This window comes from Callorhinus ursinus, unplaced genomic scaffold (assembly GCF_003265705.2).
Source record: "Callorhinus ursinus isolate GAN/ISIS: 27379988/994484 unplaced genomic scaffold, GSC_fseal_2.0 scaffold24, whole genome shotgun sequence".
Classification (NCBI taxonomy): domain Eukaryota; kingdom Metazoa; phylum Chordata; class Mammalia; order Carnivora; family Otariidae; genus Callorhinus; species Callorhinus ursinus.
Genome location: NW_027397086.1, coordinates 28,197,969 through 28,220,664, shown reverse-complemented (window position 1 = coordinate 28,220,664; position 22,696 = coordinate 28,197,969). Strand labels below are relative to the sequence as shown.

The 22,696-nt window shown below is 44.4% G+C and overlaps 1 protein-coding gene across 5 annotated transcripts in view; it reads left to right on the top strand.

The window, feature by feature from the left end:
- Positions 1-22,696, top strand: part of NR4A3 (nuclear receptor subfamily 4 group A member 3) — a 38,523-nt gene that overhangs the window by 4,651 nt on the left and 11,176 nt on the right. For 3 of the 5 annotated variants that reach the window (XM_073876662.1, XM_073876664.1, XM_073876663.1), the window contains exons 3-7: positions 1,536-2,503; positions 6,293-6,422; positions 6,896-7,068; positions 17,046-17,245; positions 19,337-19,515. In XM_073876662.1, the coding sequence (XP_073732763.1) occupies positions 1,538-2,503; positions 6,293-6,422; positions 6,896-7,068; positions 17,046-17,245; positions 19,337-19,515 (1,648 nt within the window). In that variant the 5' untranslated portion in view covers positions 1,536-1,537. Of the gene's footprint in view, positions 1-161; positions 234-1,535; positions 2,504-6,292; positions 6,423-6,895; positions 7,069-17,045; positions 17,246-19,336; positions 19,516-22,696 lie in introns of those variants that run through there. The other 2 variants (XM_073876666.1, XM_073876665.1) reach the window with 2 other exon arrangements.

The following is a 22,696-nucleotide window of genomic DNA, read 5'->3' as shown; positions in this document are numbered from 1 at the left end:
GCAGTGTTCTTTCTTTTAAATCATTAGCCTTTCATTTCACCCCAACAACAAGACAGCAGGATAAGTAATCCTTGAACTTCAAACTAGTGAGTGTTTTTAAGGCCCTTCTTAGAAAATGAAGGCTTGAACTGGCCTGTCCTTATCACTGCTTCTTCCAACAGGCCCTCATCACCCTTTTTCCAGTCAAGATTTCATCCCATACACGCATGACTCAATCAGATTTGGAAATGTGGGTAAGAGAAAGATGTCAAAGGAAATGTGAAATACTCACCTTTTTTTATTAGTCACAAGTTCTATACCATAGACTCCAAACAGAGGTGAAGCACCTGCTTTTCCTCTGGTTCAGAAAAACCAACCACCAGAAACTGCCCATTTTATCATTTCTAGTTAGCCATACAGAAAGGGAAATAATTGGATAAAAAAAAATCAGCCATCAGATCCAATAATTCTCAAGACCTTCTCATCCAGCTCAACCTCTCTGAACAATAATAAGCATCCGGGGATACTAGTCCCTTTGGGAGCTCATCATAGTCAACTGGAAGAGAAACTGAACCTACTAAGAAACTGCTTTCTTTTGCAGAGGTACTAATTCTTCTGTCATAAGAAAATTTGTAGGCTAACTCACCTATTACAGTAGCTGTAAACTGTTGTCTTAAAACAGCCACTGATATATTTTATTAGTCAGAATTGGGGGAAATATATATATATGTATATATATATATATATACTGTATATGGCAGAGAGCACGTTTGGTGGGTGTTTTGTTGCAGCTGCTGATCTTTTTCTTTGCAGATGGCACAAACTCCCCCGAGTCCATTTCCTGGGCCTATGTTCCCACCTCTCCACCTAGCTGGCTGAAGTCATCAACAGGGGTCCAGTTTGTGTAGGCTGTGAGCTGTGTTTGGAGAAATGGGGAGGGGGTGGGAGAAAGCGACCACAACGTGTGTGGGTAGGCTCAGTTGGCACTCATAAAATGTTAGAATGTCAGTCTCCCTTGGCCAGTAAGTCCCACGTAGGACAGCCTTTTTTTTTTTTTTTTTTTTTTAACTAACTCATAGATTTCTAAATCAGTGCGTGTGACTTTGGGGACTTGTGGCCTCTTTCCCCAAAAATAAACCAACAGAGCATTCACTGGCTTTCTTTTTGTCCTCCCAACTTGTGGCTGAGACCATCCCCAATTAGTTTATAGGGCTCAAAAACCACCTTGTCAAAACATCACTGGGCTTATTGAAAGAAGGAATCCAATTTCCCAGATCTGGTGGAGAACAAGGGCAGGAGAAGGAAGGTGGGCAGAGGTCCCCAGGAGACCTGGTTTTGGCATTCTATGGCCCCTTTGACAGTCTGTCAGGGATTCTGCTTTCTTCCCCCGGGGAAGAAAGTAAAGCATGAAGCTTTAAATCTGTGCTACCAGAAGGAGAAAGGGATGGCCCTTCCTCTCCCATTTCCCAGATTAGAGAGCAGTGAATCCAGTGCTACCTGTCAGCTAGGAGAGAGTGCTGACCTGCTTCTGACGGACCCTCTTCCCTGCCCTGCAGATATGCCCTGCGTGCAAGCCCAATATAGCCCTTCGCCTCCAGGTTCCAGTTATGCAGTGCAGACCTACGGCTCGGAATACACCACGGAGATTATGAACCCCGACTACGCCAAGCTGACCATGGACCTTGGCAGCACTGAGATCACGGCCACCGCCACCACGTCCCTGCCCAGCTTCAGTACCTTCATGGAAGGCTACTCGAGCAACTACGAACTCAAGCCCTCCTGCCTGTACCAAATGCAGCCGTCCGGGCCGCGGCCCTTGATCAAGATGGAGGAGGGCCGCGCGCACGACTACCACCATCACCATCATCACCACCATCACCACCACCAGCAGCAGCCGCAGCCACAGCCGCAGCAGCCGTCCATTCCGCCCCCGTCCGGCCCGGAGGACGAGGTGCTGCCCAGCACCTCCATGTACTTCAAGCAGTCCCCGCCATCCACACCCACCACACCGGGCTTCCCCCCGCAGGCGGGGGCGCTGTGGGACGACGCGCTGCCTTCGGCGCAGGGATGCATCGCTCCCGGCCCGCTGCTCGACCCGCCGATGAAGGCCGTGCCCACCGTGGCCGCGCGCTTCCCGCTCTTCCACTTCAAGCCCTCGCCGCCGCACCCGCCCGCCCCCAGCCCGGCGGGCGGCCACCACCTGGGCTACGACCCGACGGCCGCCGCCGCGCTCAGCCTGCCGCTGGGAGCCGCCGCCGCCGCCGCCAGCAGCCAGGCCGCCGCGCTCGAGGGCCACCCGTACGGGCTGCCGCTGGCCAAGAGGGCGGCCGCGCTGGCCTTCCCGCCGCTCGGCCTCACGGCCTCCCCCACCGCGTCCAGCCTGCTGGGCGAGAGCCCCAGCCTGCCGTCGCCGCCCAACAGGAGCTCGTCGTCGGGGGAGGGCACGTGCGCCGTGTGTGGGGACAACGCCGCCTGCCAGCACTACGGGGTGCGCACCTGCGAGGGCTGCAAGGGCTTCTTCAAGGTGAGCGCACGCCTCCTCCTGGTGCCCCCTCCCCTCTGCAGCCAGCCTCCTCTGCCACCCGCTCAAGTGAGCGTCCAAGAGGGGCCTTCTTCCCCTTAGAGGAGTGGCATTGTTATCCTGTGCGTTCCTGTAGCCATTCCTAGCACCCTCACACCCACTCTCTCCGGGGTTTTTAACTTGAGGTCCATCACCGGAGGCCCACCTGGATGGACTCCAGGGGGTGTGAACCTCCTGACTTGGCTTTACCTTATGAGCATTTTTCTGGAGAGAGCCTGCAGCAGATTCTCAAAAGGATCCCTCGCCTTAAAAAAAAATGCAGAAGCCTCATTGTAGTCCTCCTCTGTCCATGGCAGGGTATCTGAGGGGATGGGGTCTGTGTGCCAGGCCCTGGACATTTGTATCTCATTTAATCCTCATGTAAGAGCTGGGACTCTAGAATCAGACCTGAGATTGAATTCTGACCACCCACTAGCTATTTTTATTAAGAGTATCTTGAAAGTAGGTATTCATTATCCTTGCTTCTCAGATGAGGAAGTGGAGGCTCAGAGCGGTTATTCAAGTTACCCCAAGACACACACTCAGAGTGAGAAGGAGACAGGATGCCAACTCACGTTTGCTTGTTCCCAAAGTACACACCCTCTTCGTAGATCTAAAACGGCAGAATAGACAGGAGCAACTGGCTGGTTGTAGGTTGGGGCAGCTCCCTCTGTAGAAGAAGGAAGCTGGGATCTCACCAGTCCACTGCATCCCTGTGCCACCCACAGTGCCAGATGTGGACACTGTTGGTTATCTCATAGACCCAAAGGAGAATTTTACCATGGGAGGGTCTTCAGCTTCCCGCATGTCTGACCCCTGAGTAAACTGAAGCCTAGAACGAGAAGCCTGGTGCATTCTATAAAGGGTGATTTAGTGGCATGTTTGGCAGGTCCAGCTGGTTTCTTTCAACGCTTGAGGTCAGCGCTCTTTCTACTGTTGAGGGGGAGAAGAGAATAACTCTTGCTGCTCTACTTTTGCTATCAACTCCCAGACGTCTCAGACACTTAATTCTGTGCCACCCTCCCCACTCCCTTGGCCATTATGTCAGGCATCTGCAAACCCTCAAATGTTCTCCCACAAAAACCACTCCCTAGACTCCAGTACTGGGCAGGGTGGAGGGAAACCGGAAGCTAGATGCTGATTGGGTAACTAGTATTTGGGAGGCCAATAGCATATATCTGGGAGTGTGCTAAAATTGGTGTCAGAACACTCAAATAGGAGTCCTTGATCTGTCACCTACCAATCCATGACGTTGAACATGGTATGTCTTTCTAGGCTTCCGTTTTCCAATCAGGTGAATAAAATTCAGAGAAGGGCTATGAGTATTAAATTAGATAAAACAGTTATGGACACAGTTTATAATCTTTAAAGGGCCATAAAACAGTAGTTCATTATTAAATGAAAACTACAAAGTATTTATTAAAATGCACATGTGTGTGGATTGGTATACCTACCAGCAAGCAACAGTTATTTTTGATCTGGGGTTAGGCATCATGCGATTAATTAAATTCTGCAGATAAATGAGAAAATGCTTGTGGAAAGACTTTGCAATATGTCAGTGCCATTTAGGAAGTATGCAGAAGTATGATGTTTTAAATGTAGAACCCTCAGTTTAGCCATTTTTTTTCTGTCTGAACTGCTCAAGCTTTACCAGGGTTCTTTCCAAGTTAACCACATTCCTGTAGCAGATTTCATTTTCACAGTATTTCAGTGGAAATGCTGAAGGGCAATGAAACAGGCAGCCAAAAAGGGTAAAAGAAAGAAAAACAATTAAGAGAAGTACGACTAACCCACAAATATAATCACCTCTGAATAATTGAGAGTTAACCAAAATACAGGAGTGGTAATACATTCCTAGTCTAGAAATGTCAATTAAGTGTTCCCCAACAGCGTCCCTTTTCTGCAGCAATGCCTTGAAAACAAATCTATACTTGAAAGGGTGGGGGTAGGATGGGGGAGAACCACCCCACAGATCTGTTAATTAAAGGAACAGGAGCAGGTTTTACCCAGTGGCTTTCTACCATTAAATTGAATTCTTTAAAAATGTGACATGAGGTGCAGTTAATGATGGGAATTCTGTGATTGAACCATAACGATCTCTCCCTGTCCTTAAACTGTGCAGGCACACACAAATGTGAGGAAGGTTTCGGGTTATTGGGAAGATGTATACCTGAAGCAAAATGCTACCAGCACTCAAATTGGCATATAGCCTTGAGGATGATGGCAAGAAACAGAGTTTTAGAAATTACTGCATGTCCAATGAAAGAGAGCTTCATTCAGGAAACATAAGTTTCCTACCCTTACAGACTGTTGAGAATTTAAATGCTGGAAACTCAGAGATATGTTTGTGTTTTGGAATTTTGCATTTTAAACTAAATGGATCTGGCTTTGGTAGATTTTTAAAGTCATAGAAGCAGTTTAGAAACCATTCCCTAAAATGAAATTAAAAGGTGATAGGGTGAAAACTAATACATGGGGGTTGAGAATTGCTAAAAGGAAAAGATTAAAAGTAATTCTAGAATTTTGGACCCAAAATAGATCACCAATCCCAAATTATCTGGATTTCTTTTTCTTTCTTTCTTTCTTTCTTTCTTTCTTTCTTTCTTTCTTTCTTTCTTTCTTTCTTTCTTTTTCTTTCTTTCTGTCTGTCTGTCTTTCATGCAGCCCAGGTTTACCAAATAAATTCCAACTGTCTGCTCTATTTGGAGTTGTATAGATTCAGGTAATTTCTGAATAATTTCACCCTAAATGGTAAATACATCCACTTGCACAAATGTTTCTAATTTTTTTTTAAATCAATCGTTTTTTAAAATCTGGAGCATAAAATATGCTTCATTATTTCTCCATGTGTCATTTTAAAATTATATGTGATTCTGAAGAATAAAACATAATTTTATATCCAAGTCCAAGGTTTATGATGTGTTGTTTACAGTGTGGCTATTTTGATGTCTATGTCAATAGTCATTTATGAAATAACCTATTAATAGGAATTTTTATTGAAAATTTATGGTTCTCACATTTCCTTGGTTTTTTTTACTCTTTTTGTTTGTTTTTTTCAGATGTGATAGTGGTTTTTGGTAACCAATTTTAAGATTTTGCTTTCAAAAATCAGAAATAACCAGTTTACAATATATATCCTCTTAAGAGAATATTCTCTTAATACATTTTATCTTAATATCTTGAAAATAAAATAAGTGAGATAGGCAGATCAAGTGATAGTGATTTTTGTTACATAAAAACATTTTCTGTGTGTTTTAACTAGTCAAATCCTGATTTTGCTTTTTATGATTTCATCTCTATTGGGGAACAAAGCCAGTTACTGTGATATTTGACTTACAATAGTGATAGCCAACAAAGTACATCCCAGATAATTTTGATTTTATTTTAATAAGGTCAGCAATAATCAGGGGAGTGGAACAAGTAGAAAATTGTTCCCAAAGGGATATTAAAAGTGGAGATAATCTAATCCTCCAAGGTATGATATGTTGACCTGGTAATTTCAGATATGATTTTATCATTCAGACTTGGGTGTCTCCTGAGACTTGCTTCAGAACAATCCGAGATGATTTTCATTGTCAGCAGCTAACACTAATAAAATTGTTTTTCCTGCAGGCTAGCGTGTTAGGAAATTAAATTTATCTAATTATACGAATTGCACTGTCGCTTTTCACATTGTAATTAAAATACATCTTGTCAGGTCCTACCTCTTTCCAGAAACTATTAGTTGACTATCTCTGTATTGTGTTTTCTCAGAGAACGGTTCAGAAAAATGCAAAATATGTTTGCCTGGCAAATAAAAACTGCCCTGTAGACAAGAGACGTCGAAACCGATGTCAGTACTGTCGATTTCAGAAGTGTCTCAGTGTTGGCATGGTTAAAGAAGGTATGGATATAATGCTTTTTATTCAGCTTGCTTATACATATTCTCAGATATCACCGAAAAAATGTTAATATTGATGTTGGGAGGGTGAATTTTCCTAGTTTCCCTTTCTTTCCAACATTTTACTTTCATGGTGTGTATTACCATTTAAAAATAGCTGAGGACTACTTATTCTAATTTCTCAAAATCAATAGAGAGCTTGTGTACATACATCTCTGTTCTATTTAAGAAGGAGACTTTTAGGGCTAATTCATTACCACATGTAAGTATGGGTGACTTTTATGCTGCTTGTTTCAACTCTCATTAAATCATTGTGTGGATATAATTCCAAACTTATTGCCACTTTGAAATGGTTGGTCTCATTAATGATTGCTCAGCTGTAATGTGTTTTGATTCCTTTTTGTGATTTATGGCTCTTCATGGATATCTTTGAAGACATTTTTTCTTTCTTTTTTCTTTCTTTCTCTTGGCATCAGTTGTCCGTACAGATAGTCTGAAAGGGAGGAGAGGTCGGCTGCCTTCCAAACCAAAGAGCCCATTACAGCAGGAACCTTCTCAGCCCTCCCCACCTTCTCCTCCGATCTGTATGATGAATGCCCTTGTCCGAGCTTTAACAGACTCAACACCCAGAGATCTCGATTACTCCAGAGTAAGTTTTATGATGTCCTACTTTTCAAATGAATGATCAGGTCTCTGTTCATGATACTAGTAACATGAGTTGATTGAATGTCTTTGTGCCTGGCATTGGACTAAACAGTTTTCATACCTTTCCTGTATTTCTCACTTCATTTAGCAATTCTGGTGCATCCATTGCACCAAATCATTTTTGCCTTATTGGATCTCTAAATGCCTTAACAAATGACCCTGACAGTGCTGCACCTGTCATACCATTGTTGCAGGATTCCTGGTAGTTGTGCCAATGAAAATCTGCACAGGTGAATTACAATGTGTAGATGTCTTTTGTGGTTTAGAGGAAGTGGCTAGTGCTTTTTTCATATTGTGATCAAAACATCTGGGTGAGCCTCAAGTCATCCTTCAGCAGTTTACCCAATTGCATTGACACTGATTGACCTGCTGCTTATTCAGAGGGATTAGACCACTGATGGAGAGGAGTGAGCTCTGGTCTTGACATTGGGAGGTGTCAGGGGGACCCGGATGGAACGCTGCTTCTGCTGCTTCCTGCCAGTGTCACCTGGCTCCCGCTCTTGGCTTTCTCATCCCTACAGTGGAGATGATTATAATATTTAACCCCAGAGGGATGTTTGGAACATCAGCCACACAGGAGTGATGGTTTTGAAAACCATAAATGAGTACCAGGATTGTTATTTAAGTCAACCAAAGCATATCAATATTTGTATCTCTTAAGAGATGTGGTAAAATATCATCAGTTTGAACTCTGAAAATTCCCAGAAATCTGGATAACACAGAGGAGAACCATGAGAAGGGTTTGTTGGAGCAAATGTATAAATATTACTGGAGGGCAGTTTTGAAAAAGACTTAGAGAAGCAAACTTCTAGTAAGGGGTCTCACCAGAGAGGGAAAGAAAGGAAAAAGACCACAATTGTGGAGTTATTTCTGCATGCTATACATTGCAGTCTATTGTCTCATTTCACCATTTAAAGACCCGTGAACTGTGAGGATAGCTACCCCCTCTCTAATACAAGAAAACTTAGAAACACAGTTTGCACACGGATGAGAGAGAAAGTCCAGTCCAGGGATCTTCAGTTGGTGGATCTGGCTTGGCAGCTACTACCAGATTGCCCTCCCCAGATCTAATCAGTATTTCAGACTTCTGATGGAAGAGTTGGCAAAGAGTGTGTGTGTGTGTGTGTGTGTGTCTGCTATGTGCCTTCCTTCTGGGTTGCAATGTTGACGGAAATGAAGGGGTGATTTGTATATCCTCTGCGATCCTCCTTGCCTCATCCTGACTCTCATTATAGGCTGTGAAGCTTCCTCTGCACACCTAATCACGAGACTTTGAATGAGAAGCATGGTAGACCCTTAGCACCAAAGGTTGAGGACTCTTATTCTGATTACAAGTAGCATCTCTGAACTAAAGTCAAGTCTCAAATAATAGTCTAACAGAATAATGCAGTGGTTAAGGGCTTAGGGCTGTGGAACCATGCAGGCCTAGATGAAAATCCCAACACCGTCATTTAGTAGATGGGTGACCTTGAGCAACCGATTAAACCTTGTAATGCCTCAGTTTCCTCATCTGTGTTACAGAGTAAAAACAATAATATCTACTTCCTGGGGTGGTTTGTGAAGAAGAGTCAATAAGATGCTATTTGTCAAAGCTTTAGCACAGTGCCCTGTGCGTATATCTCCCTGACCGACCCTTCTTACTTTACTATTTGTTGAATGTATGAAAGCTACACATGTCACGGTCCATGTAGCCATACCATTAAGTAAGTGTTATCATCTATTTCACAGATGAGGAAATGAAAACTGGGAAAGGTTAAAGGAGTGACGTGCCCAAAGTCACATAGCTGATATTTATCAGAGAGAGAATTAGAAGCCAAGTGTGTTGGACCCCAAAGTCTGTGTTCCTAAATACCATGCTTCACTGTGTCTTTGGTTTCAATGAGAGTGGGTGCTAGAAATAACAACATCTCCTCCCTGAAGCAACTTTGGGCCTCCCCTTATGCAATTTGTCTGAATTGATGAAGCTGCTCCACACTGCCTACGCCAAGCCTGTAGAACAGTCTTGACGTTGTTCCAGGGCATTGGAAATCGCTACTGATGGTCAGTCCATAGAACTTAGGCCCCCAGAGTGATTTTTTGGCCCCAAATTATCCAATTATTGGTCTACGTGGCCTAATTAGTCATTCAGTGGCAAACCCTACCCAGCACTTTGAGTTGTCCCAGCTGGGAACTGTCTCCACACTGAAAAATCAATCCAGTGTGTTTGCTTGCCTCTGCACTATTCAGTGTGTTAGACTAGAGTCATCATCCTCAACAACAAACATTTATCCAATTTAATTGTTAGCTTTGTCCAAAATAGCAGGCTGGCCATGCCAGAGTCTGGGTCACATTGATACTACCTTTGGGGGCCTTGCTCAATTTTGTAAAGCATATTTATTTTAATTGCATTGTTTTGGAATCAGGTTGAACCTCATAACTTGGATTCTCCTGCTTTTAGATAGCTCTAAAAAATTATCAAAACTTGGACCAAAATCAATTAAATTAAGAGACTTTTTAAAAATACAGTGAGTTTTCATCAAAAACTTGGATGAAGGCATAGAAGGCATGCTGATCACATTTGCAGATGACAGAAATCTGGGAGGGATCGCTAATATGATGGATGTCAGTATCAACATTCAGAGTGATTTCGACAGGTTGGAACAGGATGGGCTAAAGCCATCATGAAGAAAGTTAACAAAAATAAATGTGAAGCTCAGCATTTAGAATTTCAAAACATGGGAGAGCCTTGGCCCATCAGTAGTTCACATTAAGAAGATCTTGGGACTTCATTCCATACACTCTCAATATGAACCAACAAAATATATGTGTGGTGGAGGGAAGGGATGCTGAATTACCTTAGGTTGCAGTAATAGAAATATAGGACCATAACCAAGTTGGGGGTGGTCCCACAGGCTCTGTCCTATGAGACCACACTCCAAGGGTTAAGTCCATTCCCAAACTGGAGTTTAAGAAGGATGTGGAGACAAACCATTTCTGGAAATTTGTAAGGGATGATTGGAGGAAATGAAAATATCTAGACAGGAAGAGGGAAGGTTTGGCAGGATTAGGTTACTCTTTTACCCTGTGGAAAGAGGACTGTTGCTCCCAAGGGCAGATCTAGAGGAAGAAGAAGGGGGGCCTCTTCCAGCTCATTCTGAAGATAAGGATGAGCTCTCTTAGCTACAGGAGCTGCTGTGGAAGCATGAGTTCATCGACACACGAAATAACTAAGGAGAACACATAACAGGATTTCTCACAAGCAGAGAAGTTATTTTGAATATTGAATTCCCTCCAACTCTTAAGATTTTACGATTCTGGGGTTTACCTCATTATTCCTAAATGCAAATAATCTTATATTTATACGACTTTAGATATATATGTGTATGTGTGTGTATGTGAATATGTTAAGTAACTAGTTACTTAACAAGATTGAACTTGCTTTGTTCTCTAAAAAGCATTACCATAAAATGAATGAAGCAAAATGAATTTATTGGGTGCCTACTTTGAGCTAGGCACCATCACATATATTCTTACATAATTTCACTTAAGCCACAGCTTTATGTGCTATAATTTATGGTTTCCATCCTTTATTTACAAAGGTCATTCATTGAAACTCAGTTTTCATAATACCTTCTCCTTCTATACATTTGCATAGAACGGAGGTGACTTTGAGATCATCTAATCCAACCGCCATATTTTCAGAGGAGTAAACAGAGGCTTCCAGGGCTTAAGTGTCTTGCCTAAGGTCAGGGGCAAGAGCTAGTGCTAGATCTGAATCTCATCACTCAAGTATTAAGTTCCTATTTCACCATACTGCCACGTCTCTGTAATGCAAATTTACTAGTTTTTTTTTTAATAGAAGCTTTATTAGGTTTTTAAAATTATAAAACAGTAATATATACCCATTGGTTTTCTTTAAAAGGCAGACCATTTAGAAGAAGACAAAGTGAAAAATGAAAGTCTCCTCTTCCTTGATTCCTAACTAATCCCACTCTTCAGTGGTAACAAATGTTACCATTCTAGTGTGTGTCCATAATTTATTACATTTTAAATAAGAATTTGCCCTGTGGGATTTGAGTCAGACAGTTGATTTGACCAAGACAATTTGTTGACAATGCCAGTTTTCCCCATGAATCGGGCAAATCGAGAACTGAGATAATGTTTGCCAGATAGGTATGTTCTAACCTTGTTCCGGCATGTGTGCCTCTAAGGTCGTGAGTGAGTGGTTTTCCTCATTTGTGGGAAAGTGAGGTGGAGGAGTTGCGTTCCAAGTCACAGAGGGAATGCTTGCATGTGTTGGAGGCCAGAAAGAGAGGCTCCTCACCCTGGGAAGTGTTCCTGGCTCTGGGACCTTCACTTCTCCTTTGGGCCAAACTTCTCCCCTTCAAAAGTGAGCTCAGATCATTGTATATCAGTGCAGTCAAAACATGTCACGTTTGATTTGTTTCTCCTCGAAATGTAGCTATTCTCTGCCTCACAGTTGCTTTTAATTTAGCAATACAAGTATGTATAGATACCAGGCTTGGCTTCAGAGCCTACATAATTACTAATGAGAAAATATACTTAATGTCCTCATTAGTTGGTCATTTCAAGTATTTTTTCAGGAAACTGGGATGCTTCTTGGTAATTGGTGTCACTTAGGGTAGTAACAGAGTCCAAACAGAGGAGATGCTGCTCGGATAAAACCAGGCACCAGCAAATGTCATTTAAATATGTTAACGAGATAGCCTGAGAAACAAGGCGGCGAACACATGTTAGACTACAAAGTAAACAGTATAAAGACTCTGCAAAGAGAATGGATGCATGAAGCTACTCAGAAGACCCTCTCAAATTGCCACCAATGCACTAGATGATTTCAGGCCAGCTCCTGTGCACAGGGGGCCTCAGCTCCCTTGTCTGAATGGTGAGGAGATTGGACTAAATGCACTTCGATGATCTCTCCCAGCCCTGTCATTCTCTGTCCCTCTGCCCATTACCCCTGCTATAATTCCACTGTGGGTGGTGTGGTGCCCAGGAAGACCCAAGGTGTTTGCTTAAAAATTCAGATTCCTGGGCCACACCCAGACCTACTGAATCAGAACTGGGAGAGGGGGAGGAGGCAGACAGGAATCTGCATTTTAACAAGTGCCTTGGGTGACTTGTTGCTGTACTAAGGTTTGAGAACCACCAATACAGTTTAATAAAAACAATCCAATTTTACCTCAAATCTCCTGTTTCCCAGATTTTTTTTGAGACTGAGAAGGAATGAGGATAGACATAAATTTTCAGAAAGTAACCAAGTCGTTTAACAAATACTTATCGAATGGCTACTGGGTGTCAAGCACTGTTCTGTAGCAGTGGACATATTGTTGAAGAGTGGACACAGTGGACACTGCCCTCCTGCGTGCAGCTGACAGGGCATGAAGGAGAGAGAAAGTAAGCAAAGGTATCGCTGTTGTGACGTCATTAGTGGGAGGAGAAGACGTTTTTGTTTGTTTTGTTTTTTAGCAGGGGAGGCGGTTAGAAAAGAGAAATGGCTGGGAGCTCTGGGGAGAACACATTTGTTGCCTTTTTTTTTTTTTTTTAAGTGTCACCTTTTAGAGTGTAAGAACCTAGGAATATATCTACATAGTCTGGCTCATATAATGATCACATCTAAAATGTATAAAGAAATAAAAAGACCCAGGGAAAAGTAACATTCTGAGGGGAGATAAAATGTTCTTAGGACATTTTACATATTCAGCTTGGACTGGCAATGAGATAGAGTAAATATCAGATTCCATTCTGCTCTGAAAACATCACACTGTTAATGTCCCAGGGCTGGCATTCATGGAGGGTCTCACTTAATTCCCATTCGAACAACTTATTTTAGGTCTTTAGGGTTGTTGATGAAGTCGACCTGCACAGCCCTAGTGTTGCCATATGCAAAATGGAGACTCGTTTAAGTAACTTCTGTTGATATTTTCAGCTCTAGATTCTCATTCTCGGTTATTCAGAGAAACTTCCATCGGACATTATCTGTAGCCTCTTCTAAATGGTTAGTAAATGTAATACTGTGCCTTTGACTAGAGGTACAGCCATATTTTGGATGGATTGATTATTCACATAGGCTGGAATAAAAAGCCTAAACAGGAAAAAAAGATTCATTTTTTAAAGTCTTTCTCTATTTGGCCTAAATTCGATGGGAATGATTGATAAACGAATATTTCCAGATTTTCTCTGGTGAACCCCAAACCTGCCTAGCCCAGAGGCAGAGTGATATAGGGGAGCCCAGAAGCAGAGAATGGAGATCTGATTCTTCTAACCCCAGATCCAGTATTCCTTGGTGAGATTTGATAAAAACTGCTAGGACAGGTGAGAAAGGATCCAAAATGTTTTGTTCTGTTTCTTTACATCTTATGTTCAGTAGAGGGGATGTTTGGTTTGTCTTTTCCCCTACCATTGGGTGCTGACCCACCAGTCACCTGAATTCAGGCTGAATCCAGTTTGGCCCCAGAATTCTGGAACGTGGACCAGAAACACTGCAGGTGAAGCCCAGAGGGTCTGGCTGGAGTCTGGCATGCCAGGCCCACTGGCTTTTCTCCTTGCTGGACTCCATCAGAGACAATGGCACATGCAGGGTAGGCAGGGTCTACATCTCCCTGTGTGCAGGATGAATGAAATGTGAACCCAGCAGGGACGGAGGCCTGCAGAGGATGCTGGGTGGAAGCTAAGCACTCTGGAGGATTCTGAGCAGATATTGAAAGCAGAGAGATTATTGAGTTGTGAGCCATGGTTTCAGGGAGGTCAGTGCAGGAAGGGGCTATTAGGTCCCATTCCCAGGGAAAAGTTTACAACCTTTGGTCTTTTTCTCTCCATTTAACACACTATTTTAAGGCAAAATAATGCTGAATCAGTGTCAAATTCTAGGCAGTAACATCATACCTGGTATGATTAGCAACATTTAAAATCATCGAATGCAAGAGCCACCATATGGAACATTCGCCAGGATAGTTGATAATCTGGGCCATAAAACACACCTTAACAAAATTAAAAGAAGAGGAAACAGATAATGTCTGCCATCAAATCACAATGCAACTAAACTAGAAATCAGTAACAGAAAGATAGCTGAATGCAAAGAGCCAGAAGGGATCTTAAAAATAAGGTAGCCTGGTCATTTCCTTCTCCAGATAAGTTAAGTAACTTGGCTAGGGCTGCACAGCAAGTCAATGCCAGAGCCTGGAGCAGGACCCCATGACCTGCTGCCTAGTCCAACCTTCTTTACTCCACTCCAGATACCACTCGGGAGTTTCACATGTAGTGCTGTCAGCTTTCTAAAGGGGGTTCTGCTCTCATTTTCCTCCTGTCCTTGGAGAGTATATGGAATTAGATTCATAGAAGAAGAGAAAGTGGAAAGGAAAAAAAAAAAACAGTTAAATAAAATCTCTTTTTCCACTCTCTTCCAGTTAGTAGTCTATGGGCTGAAAGGAGGTGGGGGGACGTGTCGTGACATCAGGATCATGCCACCATCTTTGACTATCTGTGGGAAGGAGGACTGCTTCCTACTCCCGGACTTTGCTCCCAAGAAGTCCAGTCACAGCCCAGAAACATCCAGGGCTTCATAGACTCCAAGCCCTGGGTGGGATTATTGAGAAAGAGGAGCCAGGACTCTGAACTGGACCTGATGTTATAGGATTCTAGAAAGTCAGGGCTGAGAATTAGAAACCTTCAGGTTCAGCCCCTTTCCCCATTTTATAAATATGGAAGTGGAGGGCCAGTGTTAGTTCCAAGGATCATAATCGTTATCAGTATCATCGCTGTTGTCATTTGCTAGATATCTTCCTTATGTCGGGCCCTTCAAGTATATCATCACATATAATCCTTACAACGGAATCTTGGGGAGGGTATTATCCCCATTTTGCAGAGGAGAAAACTGAGGCTTGGAAAAACGAAGTAATTTATCCCAGGTATCTACAGGCAGAGCTACATTCTTTCACAAAATCGGGCCCTGGACAAATCTAGGATTAAAGCAGCTGGGCCTCTTGTCTGATGGTGTCTTGCTATTTCATGATGCCTCTTGGGAAAGCACACAGGGAAAAAAAAGAGACCCAGTTAAGACAAGTGCCTCATTTCCTCCCATCTAAGTAGTTCCTCAGTCAGCACCTGGTGCTTGCTGGCTGTTCCTCCACCAGCCAGGTTAGGGCATTGTGACAAACCTATGCACCGTCCCCCCACACCTCTTCTTTCACTGAACAATATTCAACAACTTACTGGGGGTCAATTATGTGCCAGTCACTGTGCTGCTGACAAAACATGGGACCAAATACACACGCGGAGACCTCCAATTAGAGCAAAGCAAAATGCTTTTTAAAACTATGCCACAGGCTACCAGCTAGGAACATCAGACATATTAACAGCCAGCAAGTGGGTGCCTGGGTGGCTCAGTCGGTTAAGCGGCTGCCTTCAGCTCAGGTCATGATCCCAGAGTCCTAGGATAAGTCCCACATCGGGCTCCTTGCTCAGCAGAGAGCCTTCTTCTCCCTCTTCCTGCCACTCCCCCTGCTTATGCTCTCTCTCTCTCTCTCTCTCTCTCTCTCTGAAAAATAAATAAATAAAATCTTAAAAAAAAAAAACAAACCAGCCAGGAAGTGTAGGAGTGGAAGTCACAGGGCCATGTTTAAGTGTTGGCTGGACCACTGTTGCTTGTGTGCCTTGGGAAAGTCTCTTAGCCTCCCTGAGTCCCCCTGAGCCTCATTTTTCTCATCTGTAAAATACAGATTAAAATCCATACCCCAGGAGGAACTGAGAGAAAGCCACAAACGCACCCAAGGCTGCGTTAGGGCACATATGTACATGAGTATTTCTGCAGATCTCTTAAGTCTCTGTATTGTTGGTTGTCCCTTGATTATTATCTTGCTATATCAATCTTCCTGCCAAAAGCAGGAAAGACTTTTTCCTCCAGTGACTCAAGCAAAACCCTGACTCTACCAGAATATCCAAAAGCTGGACAAGGACTGTATTCCTACTTGTACCTTTCTTCTCCTGGGATCTTTAGATCAGCGCCGTCCAATAGAATATTCTGCAGTGATGGAAATGTTCTACACCACACATGGCTTTGGAGCACTTGAAATATGGCCAATGTGGCTGAGAAACTGGGCTTTATATTTTATTTAATTTTCATGAATTTAAGTTGCCACAAGTCCTGAGTCTGATGGCACATGACTGCCTGGGCCCTGCTAAGGAAACACCACCCCCCTCCCCAGCCTGGTTTGTTTTACCTCACAGAAATCCACCTGTGGCAAGCAAAAATCATTCTCTTCTCCTATTGGTTAATTCTGTGGTCCCCAGACTCCAGTGTGCATGAGAATCAGCTGGAGATCTCCATAAAACAGTCTCTCCTACCCTCAGAGTTTCTGCTTCCGTAGGTCTGGGGTGGGGCCCAAGATGTTCATTTCCGGCACATTCCCAGGTGCTGCTGGTCTGGGGACTACACTTTGAGAACTGTGGCTTAATTAGCATCTTAGAGACAGCTGTGCTTTAGTGGAATCAGTAGACCCTGGAGGCCTACTTGGACACAAACCTCTGGGCTAATGGTTCTTCTCAACAATGGCTGCTCTTTGGAATCACCTGGGGAGCCTTTGAAATTCCTGATGACCAGTCCCCCACACCAGACCAGTTAAACTTGAATCTCTGTGCGGATGAGCTAGACATGGTGTTTTTTTTAAACTTGATTTCAGTCTTGCACCAGGATTGAAAACTACTGCACTAATGGGACTTCAGATTTCTTTTGTCTGTTAAGAGGTGGCAAAATTTGCTGTTTACATGGTGAAAATCAGATGCAAAAAAAAAAAAAAAAGGTTTTATAACCGTGGGACCTAAAAATGAGGATTTAGGCACTGACAGTCTTGGAAAAGCCTATTTGCAAATGGTGCTGCTGTCCCCATGGAACTGAGCTAACGTGGCTCTCTGTGGTTTGCCTTCTAGTACTGTCCCGCCGAACAGGCCGCTGCAGGAACTGATGCTGAGCACGTGCAACAGTTCTACAATCTCCTGACAGCCTCCATTGATGTGTCCAGAAGCTGGGCAGAAAAGATTCCTGGATTTACTGATCTCCCCAAAGAAGATCAGACATTACTTATAGAATCAGCCTTTTTGGAGCTGTTTGTTCTCAGACTTTCCATCAGGTAATTATGATGATTTTATCTTTTTTTTTTTTTTTTAAGTTCTCCCCTTGCTTTGAAGAAGTTGGAAACCTGCTGTGTTTGTAACGGAGTCATCGATGAAAAGTTTGCTCAGGAAGGAAATAGGAAGTATGGTCAGGCGTGAGTGAAACTGGGCCGTGGGTGAGAGCACTAGCCTGAGAGCCAGGACTCCCGGGTTCTAGTCTCAGTTGCAACATGGACTTGCTGTAAGACCCTGAGCTGGTCACTAGCCTCCCCTGAAATTCACTTTGCTTTGTGAAACGAGGAGGTTAGATCTGTTGATCTCTGAAGCCCAGGGCAGTTCTAACATTCTATGATTCTAGGAAGATTCTCTCATGGTGCATAAGGTATTTCCTGGTAGGCGAGTATTTGTTTTGAACATTGCATTTACCTCATGGGTTTCTATTTAACGAGTGACTGTTCTAGTACACCAGATGGGGCTCTAAAGAGTTCCCACAGCTTCTCAACCCCCAATGTTTACTCCAAGAGAATAGCTTCTGGATCAAGAGATCTGGTCCAATGTCTCCTACTCAGTGACACCAAAGACAGAGAGGCAGTGATTTTCCAAAAAGCTGGGACCTGGGATCCAAGCTTCTCTCTAAGCTCTTCCTACGGTGTTACCAGAAACTCTTGTTTGAAGAGCAGATTCCCATGCCTCATTCTCAGCTATTTTGGTTTGGAGCTACTTTGGGAAGAAGTCCAGAAATCTGCATTTTTAACTCATGCTCCCACGATTCTGATGCCAGTGGCCTGAGGTCCAGGTTTTAAACTCTAAGCCTGAACCATTCTTTCCTGTGTGTGCCTCCGTGGCAGGATCTGTAGGAGAGACAGAGCTGGAGTTACATCTAGGGAGTCAGTCATTAGCATAATTACAGCCAGTCTGGTGTGCACAGAAGCCAAGCCAGCAATGGGACTGTCCTCTATTAGGCAGGCAGCAAAGGATGAAGTAAGGGATGAGCTGTATGCAGGCAGGTGCCACATATGCACTCTCACCAAGTTTTCTCCAGTGCCTGTTTCCAGGGATGGCACATACCTGGTGCTAAGGACATAATTGCTAAGTGAATGAATGAATAAAGCTATTCATCCAAGAAGCCCAAATCAAGAGATATTAACTTGTTAGCGCAATGAGCTGAAAGAAAGAAGTATGTAGCAAGAGACTGGAAAATTAAAGGAAAGGTAAGATTCAAGTAAGGACCATAGAGAATTCAGAATTAGTTACGCCTGACACTCATTGAGCTCCTCTTATGTACCAGGCCCTGTGCATGGGCTTTCAGATCCTTTATTGAATTCCCACAACAATCTTGGGACGTAGTAATCAGAATTCCTGTTTTATAGAGAAGGAAAAGGAGAGATGAAAGGAGTCTCCCAGGCCCCACGGCTAAGTGGTGACGTCTTGGTGTTCCAGGGCACTTTTCATGAGAGAGGAACAAGATGATGATGGACATGATGTAAACTATCAGGCAGGTTTAGAAATAGCCCTCTGCAGCCACACTGCTAAAAGTACAGAAGGAGACCTAAAACAACGCCTACTTTGATTTTGCATCCCTTTTTATTTCTGTGATTGACTTCTGGCAGTTGCAAGGACTTGGTGTTCTTCGAGTCTGCACAGTGGAATTGTAGTGTCTAGTCTCGGGTCTTATCAGTTTTTGACATTTAAGAATAAAAGGGAGAAGTCCTGGCCAAGGAGCCCTGAAGGGAACAAGCTCGCGTTCACTACAGAAAGAGGCGGTGCCTGGGGCTTCACTTCCATCCTCCCAGAGTGCCTGTTACTCTGCGTCCCATCCCTGGCGGGACAGCACCTGATTTGAGTAATAAGAGAGCAGGGGCTCCCCCCACAACCCCGCTCCCCAGGGCTGCCGCTCACCCAGACAGCGCAGACAGGTGGCGGTGGTGGGTGATCCCAGGAGCACAGTCTTGTCCATCAGGAGTATCTAGGAAGGTTCCATAGCACCAGGCTGGGCTCTGAACACTGTCCCATGGCTGTTTAGGTGCCTTTGTGTTCTGATGTTGGACAGACTGAACACACCCATTTGATGTGTCTCTATCTCCCACCCCTTTGACTTTGTCTTGTAGGTCGAACACTGCTGAAGATAAGTTTGTGTTCTGCAATGGACTTGTCCTGCATCGACTTCAGTGCCTTCGTGGATTTGGGGAGTGGCTCGACTCCATTAAAGACTTTTCCTTAAGTTTGCAGAGCCTGAACCTTGATATCCAAGCCTTAGCATGCCTGTCAGCACTGAGCATGATCACAGGTAAGCACCACCCTGGCCACTGGAGTGACCGTGTCCCCCTTCCTCTCCTTTCCTGTGTTAAAGGTGGATTCTGGCTTTGGCTGTCACACACCTACACACACACGACACACACATACACACACCAGAAAACTGGGGAAATGACTGCCACTTAGAGCCAGCCTTGGCTTGCCATAAATAAAACCAGCACGTTGCCACATCCCTATGGAAATGAGTGTTGAGTCCAGTGAATCAACAAGTGCTCACTGACCTCAGCACTCTGCTCACATCAGTGGGTTTTCAGAGACGATAGCGCCCATCCCTGGAGGAGCCAGAACATGCACACGAATGTGTGTGAGACAGGGTGCTGTGCCATGGTGGGGCGTGGGGGTGGGTACAAAGGTGGGGGTGTGCTTCTCAAAAGGGGTAACATGTTAAAAGCATGGATGGTCCTTGATAAAAGCACGGGATATCTCCAGGCTAAAATGGAAGGACTGAGAATTCTAGGGATACATAAAAATTTGCTAAACCCTTTGACTACATGGCTGTCATAAGTTTCAGGAAGGAAATGAGTAAAAAAAAAAAAAAAAAAAAAAAAATAGAGTGCTGGGAAGTGAGACTGGCCTGGCAGGGAAGAGCGGGGTGAGGCACGAAGAGCCTTTCACACCTCAGTGAGGGGGTCCGAGTTCATTCGGAGAGGAGTGAGGATCCGTGGGAAGTGTCGACAGGGGAGCATCAGAGCCAGGCTTTCATTTTAGAAAGAGCTACCCCGACAGCTGGTTTTGAGCACCAATAAGAGCAAAAAGGCCAGAGCAGCTAAAGGAGCTGTGGTTTAAGAGGAAAGCCAATGAGGCTTACATCTTTGTGTGTTTGTTTTACTCACTAAGTAGAAATTAATAGATGACGATGAGCCCAGGACACGTGAGGGCCGGACAGTCCCCACCTGGAGACATTGGGCAGCTCAGTGCAGAGAACACCGAGAAGGAATTAGGAGAAGGTGGTGCCAGTCCCACCTCTGCCTCTAGCCTGCCATGTGTCCTGCAGCTACTGCTGCCCGGCTCACTGCCCTTTATGTGGAGATTTGCTCAGGGAGGAGGCCGTTTGGCCTAGCAGAAGCAGCGTGGACTATGGAATCCAGCACCCCCAAGTTGTAATCTGGAGCCCTGTATTTAATAAGTGTGTGTACTCAGTAATGCATTTCATTTCTCTGGACTGCAGTTTCCCCATCTGTAAAATGGGGATAACAACACCTATTCTATGAGGCAGCAGTAAGGATTATGGGAAAGTAGGTTTGTGATGTAGCCAAACTGGATTTGGAAGAGGCACCCGATCCACCTACATTCAGTCCTGGAATGGGGGTGACAGGGACCCCCTCAAAGTAGGCACATGCCTGCCCCTCCCCCTTGAAAGCCCTAGGGAGTACAGAATCAAACTCGGTGGCATGAGGAAGCTGATGGTGGCTTTAGGAGATGTTATGTTTGGTGAGTATCTCCTTGGATGCTTGAGAGGCTCAAAGGAGGACACTGGTATTATTGAAGAAATGAAGCTGCACTCGCCCAGCGCTCGGGCACAACCCCCAGCCCCCCAACCCATCACCCCGTCCTTTGTGGGGTAGTCCCAGTCCCCGCCCTCGGTCCTGCAGGCCTGGGCAGGGCTGTCCTAGGTGCTGTGGTTAATACCCACAAGGAGGAATAAGCTCTTCTTCTCTCATTTCTGCACCTTGCAGTACTTTGTGATTTGCTCATGGGGGGGGGGGGGTTGAAATGTCTGAAAGCATCAGGAAATGGCAGAAAAGGTGATGTCTGGGAAACAGCAATGTGCGTTGTTGCAGATACTCATTTCCATTTGAATATGGGCTCCCAGGAAATCCTGACTTCGGAGTAAGCTCCACTGATGGTGGGGCTGTGATCAGCTGGGCTGCTGGCATCAGAAAACTCATCCCAAAATTGTCTGCTCCTAAACCACAAGGAAGAACTCATGAAAAGGAAATCTCTTTTCCAGGAAAATTAGGAAGAATCTGGGCAGTATTAGAAGTTGGCACTCACATGGCTTTTATTTTCTACTTCTTTTCTTCTGCTTCTTCCACCTGTTTCTAGGCCTCCTTGTGAAAAACTAGGTGGTGAGGTGGGGCAGGAAATGGTTTCTTTCAGATCGCTCTCATTCCGCACAGTTGTGGTTGTCAAATGTTTTTAAGTCCCCAAATCTCCTTTCACCGGTGCCCCATCCCTGACGAGGGAGCAACAGAAATGCTTTGCTTCTGATGGGATACCGGTGAGGTGAGGTCTGGTAACAGTTCATTATGTTTCATACATAAGACCCCCAAACAGAAAGTTAGTGTGGAATTACCGTTTTATAAGTATCCATTTGTTTAAATAAATATTGAGGGCCTACTATATGCCAGGCCTGGTGTCAGTCTCTCAGGATGCAAAGATAAGCCATGCATCAATTCTACTGTCAGAAAGGGTATAGCCTTCTAGGAAGTCATATGTGATTAGGGTGCGATGAACTCGTTGTGTGGCAGTTAGTGTCCAGGTCCTTAGAAGCAATAGATTTGGTGCAGGGAAAGTCCAGATTACTGCTCACTTTTTTCAGGCAGAGAAAGGTGGAGGTGCTGGTCATGAATGGCTTCCCAAGGAGGTAGCGTGTATCCATGGGAAGATGCAGAGGAAGGACAGTCCAGATCAAGGGAAACAGCAGGTCCTGCTTGCTCCTTTGGGGAAAAGCAAGTACCGCGGTGTTCCATTACACATATGTTAAATCCCACATATAATCTGGATAGAAAGAAGAATCAAGAGTGCAGGCTATCCTACTTGAAGAGTGTCTGTCCTGGAGTGAGCATGAGACAGAGACCTCATGTCCACAGTGGGTCCTAGGCTCTCTGCTTCCGGTGGCGAGAGCTGCACTTTGGGGAAATTTAAAGGATTTTCAGGGAAAAGATTGGTTCAATGTGGTATTTATCTTATGGCCTGGTATGATGATCTAGCCTCAAAGTAAAATGCCTTTCCCATGCAGTGAAAAGGGAACTAAGATCGGAAAGGCCATTTTAGACCAGATGGCGGAGGGAATCTTGAGTGCCCAAATGCCATTTGGCATCACTACACTAAAAGAATGTTCTCCACGGCTTTCTTTTCCCTCTCAGGTCTTCTGTCAAGTGAGAAAATGATTCCTTTCTCTTATGCCTGTAGTCTTTTTCCTGGTCTTGTTG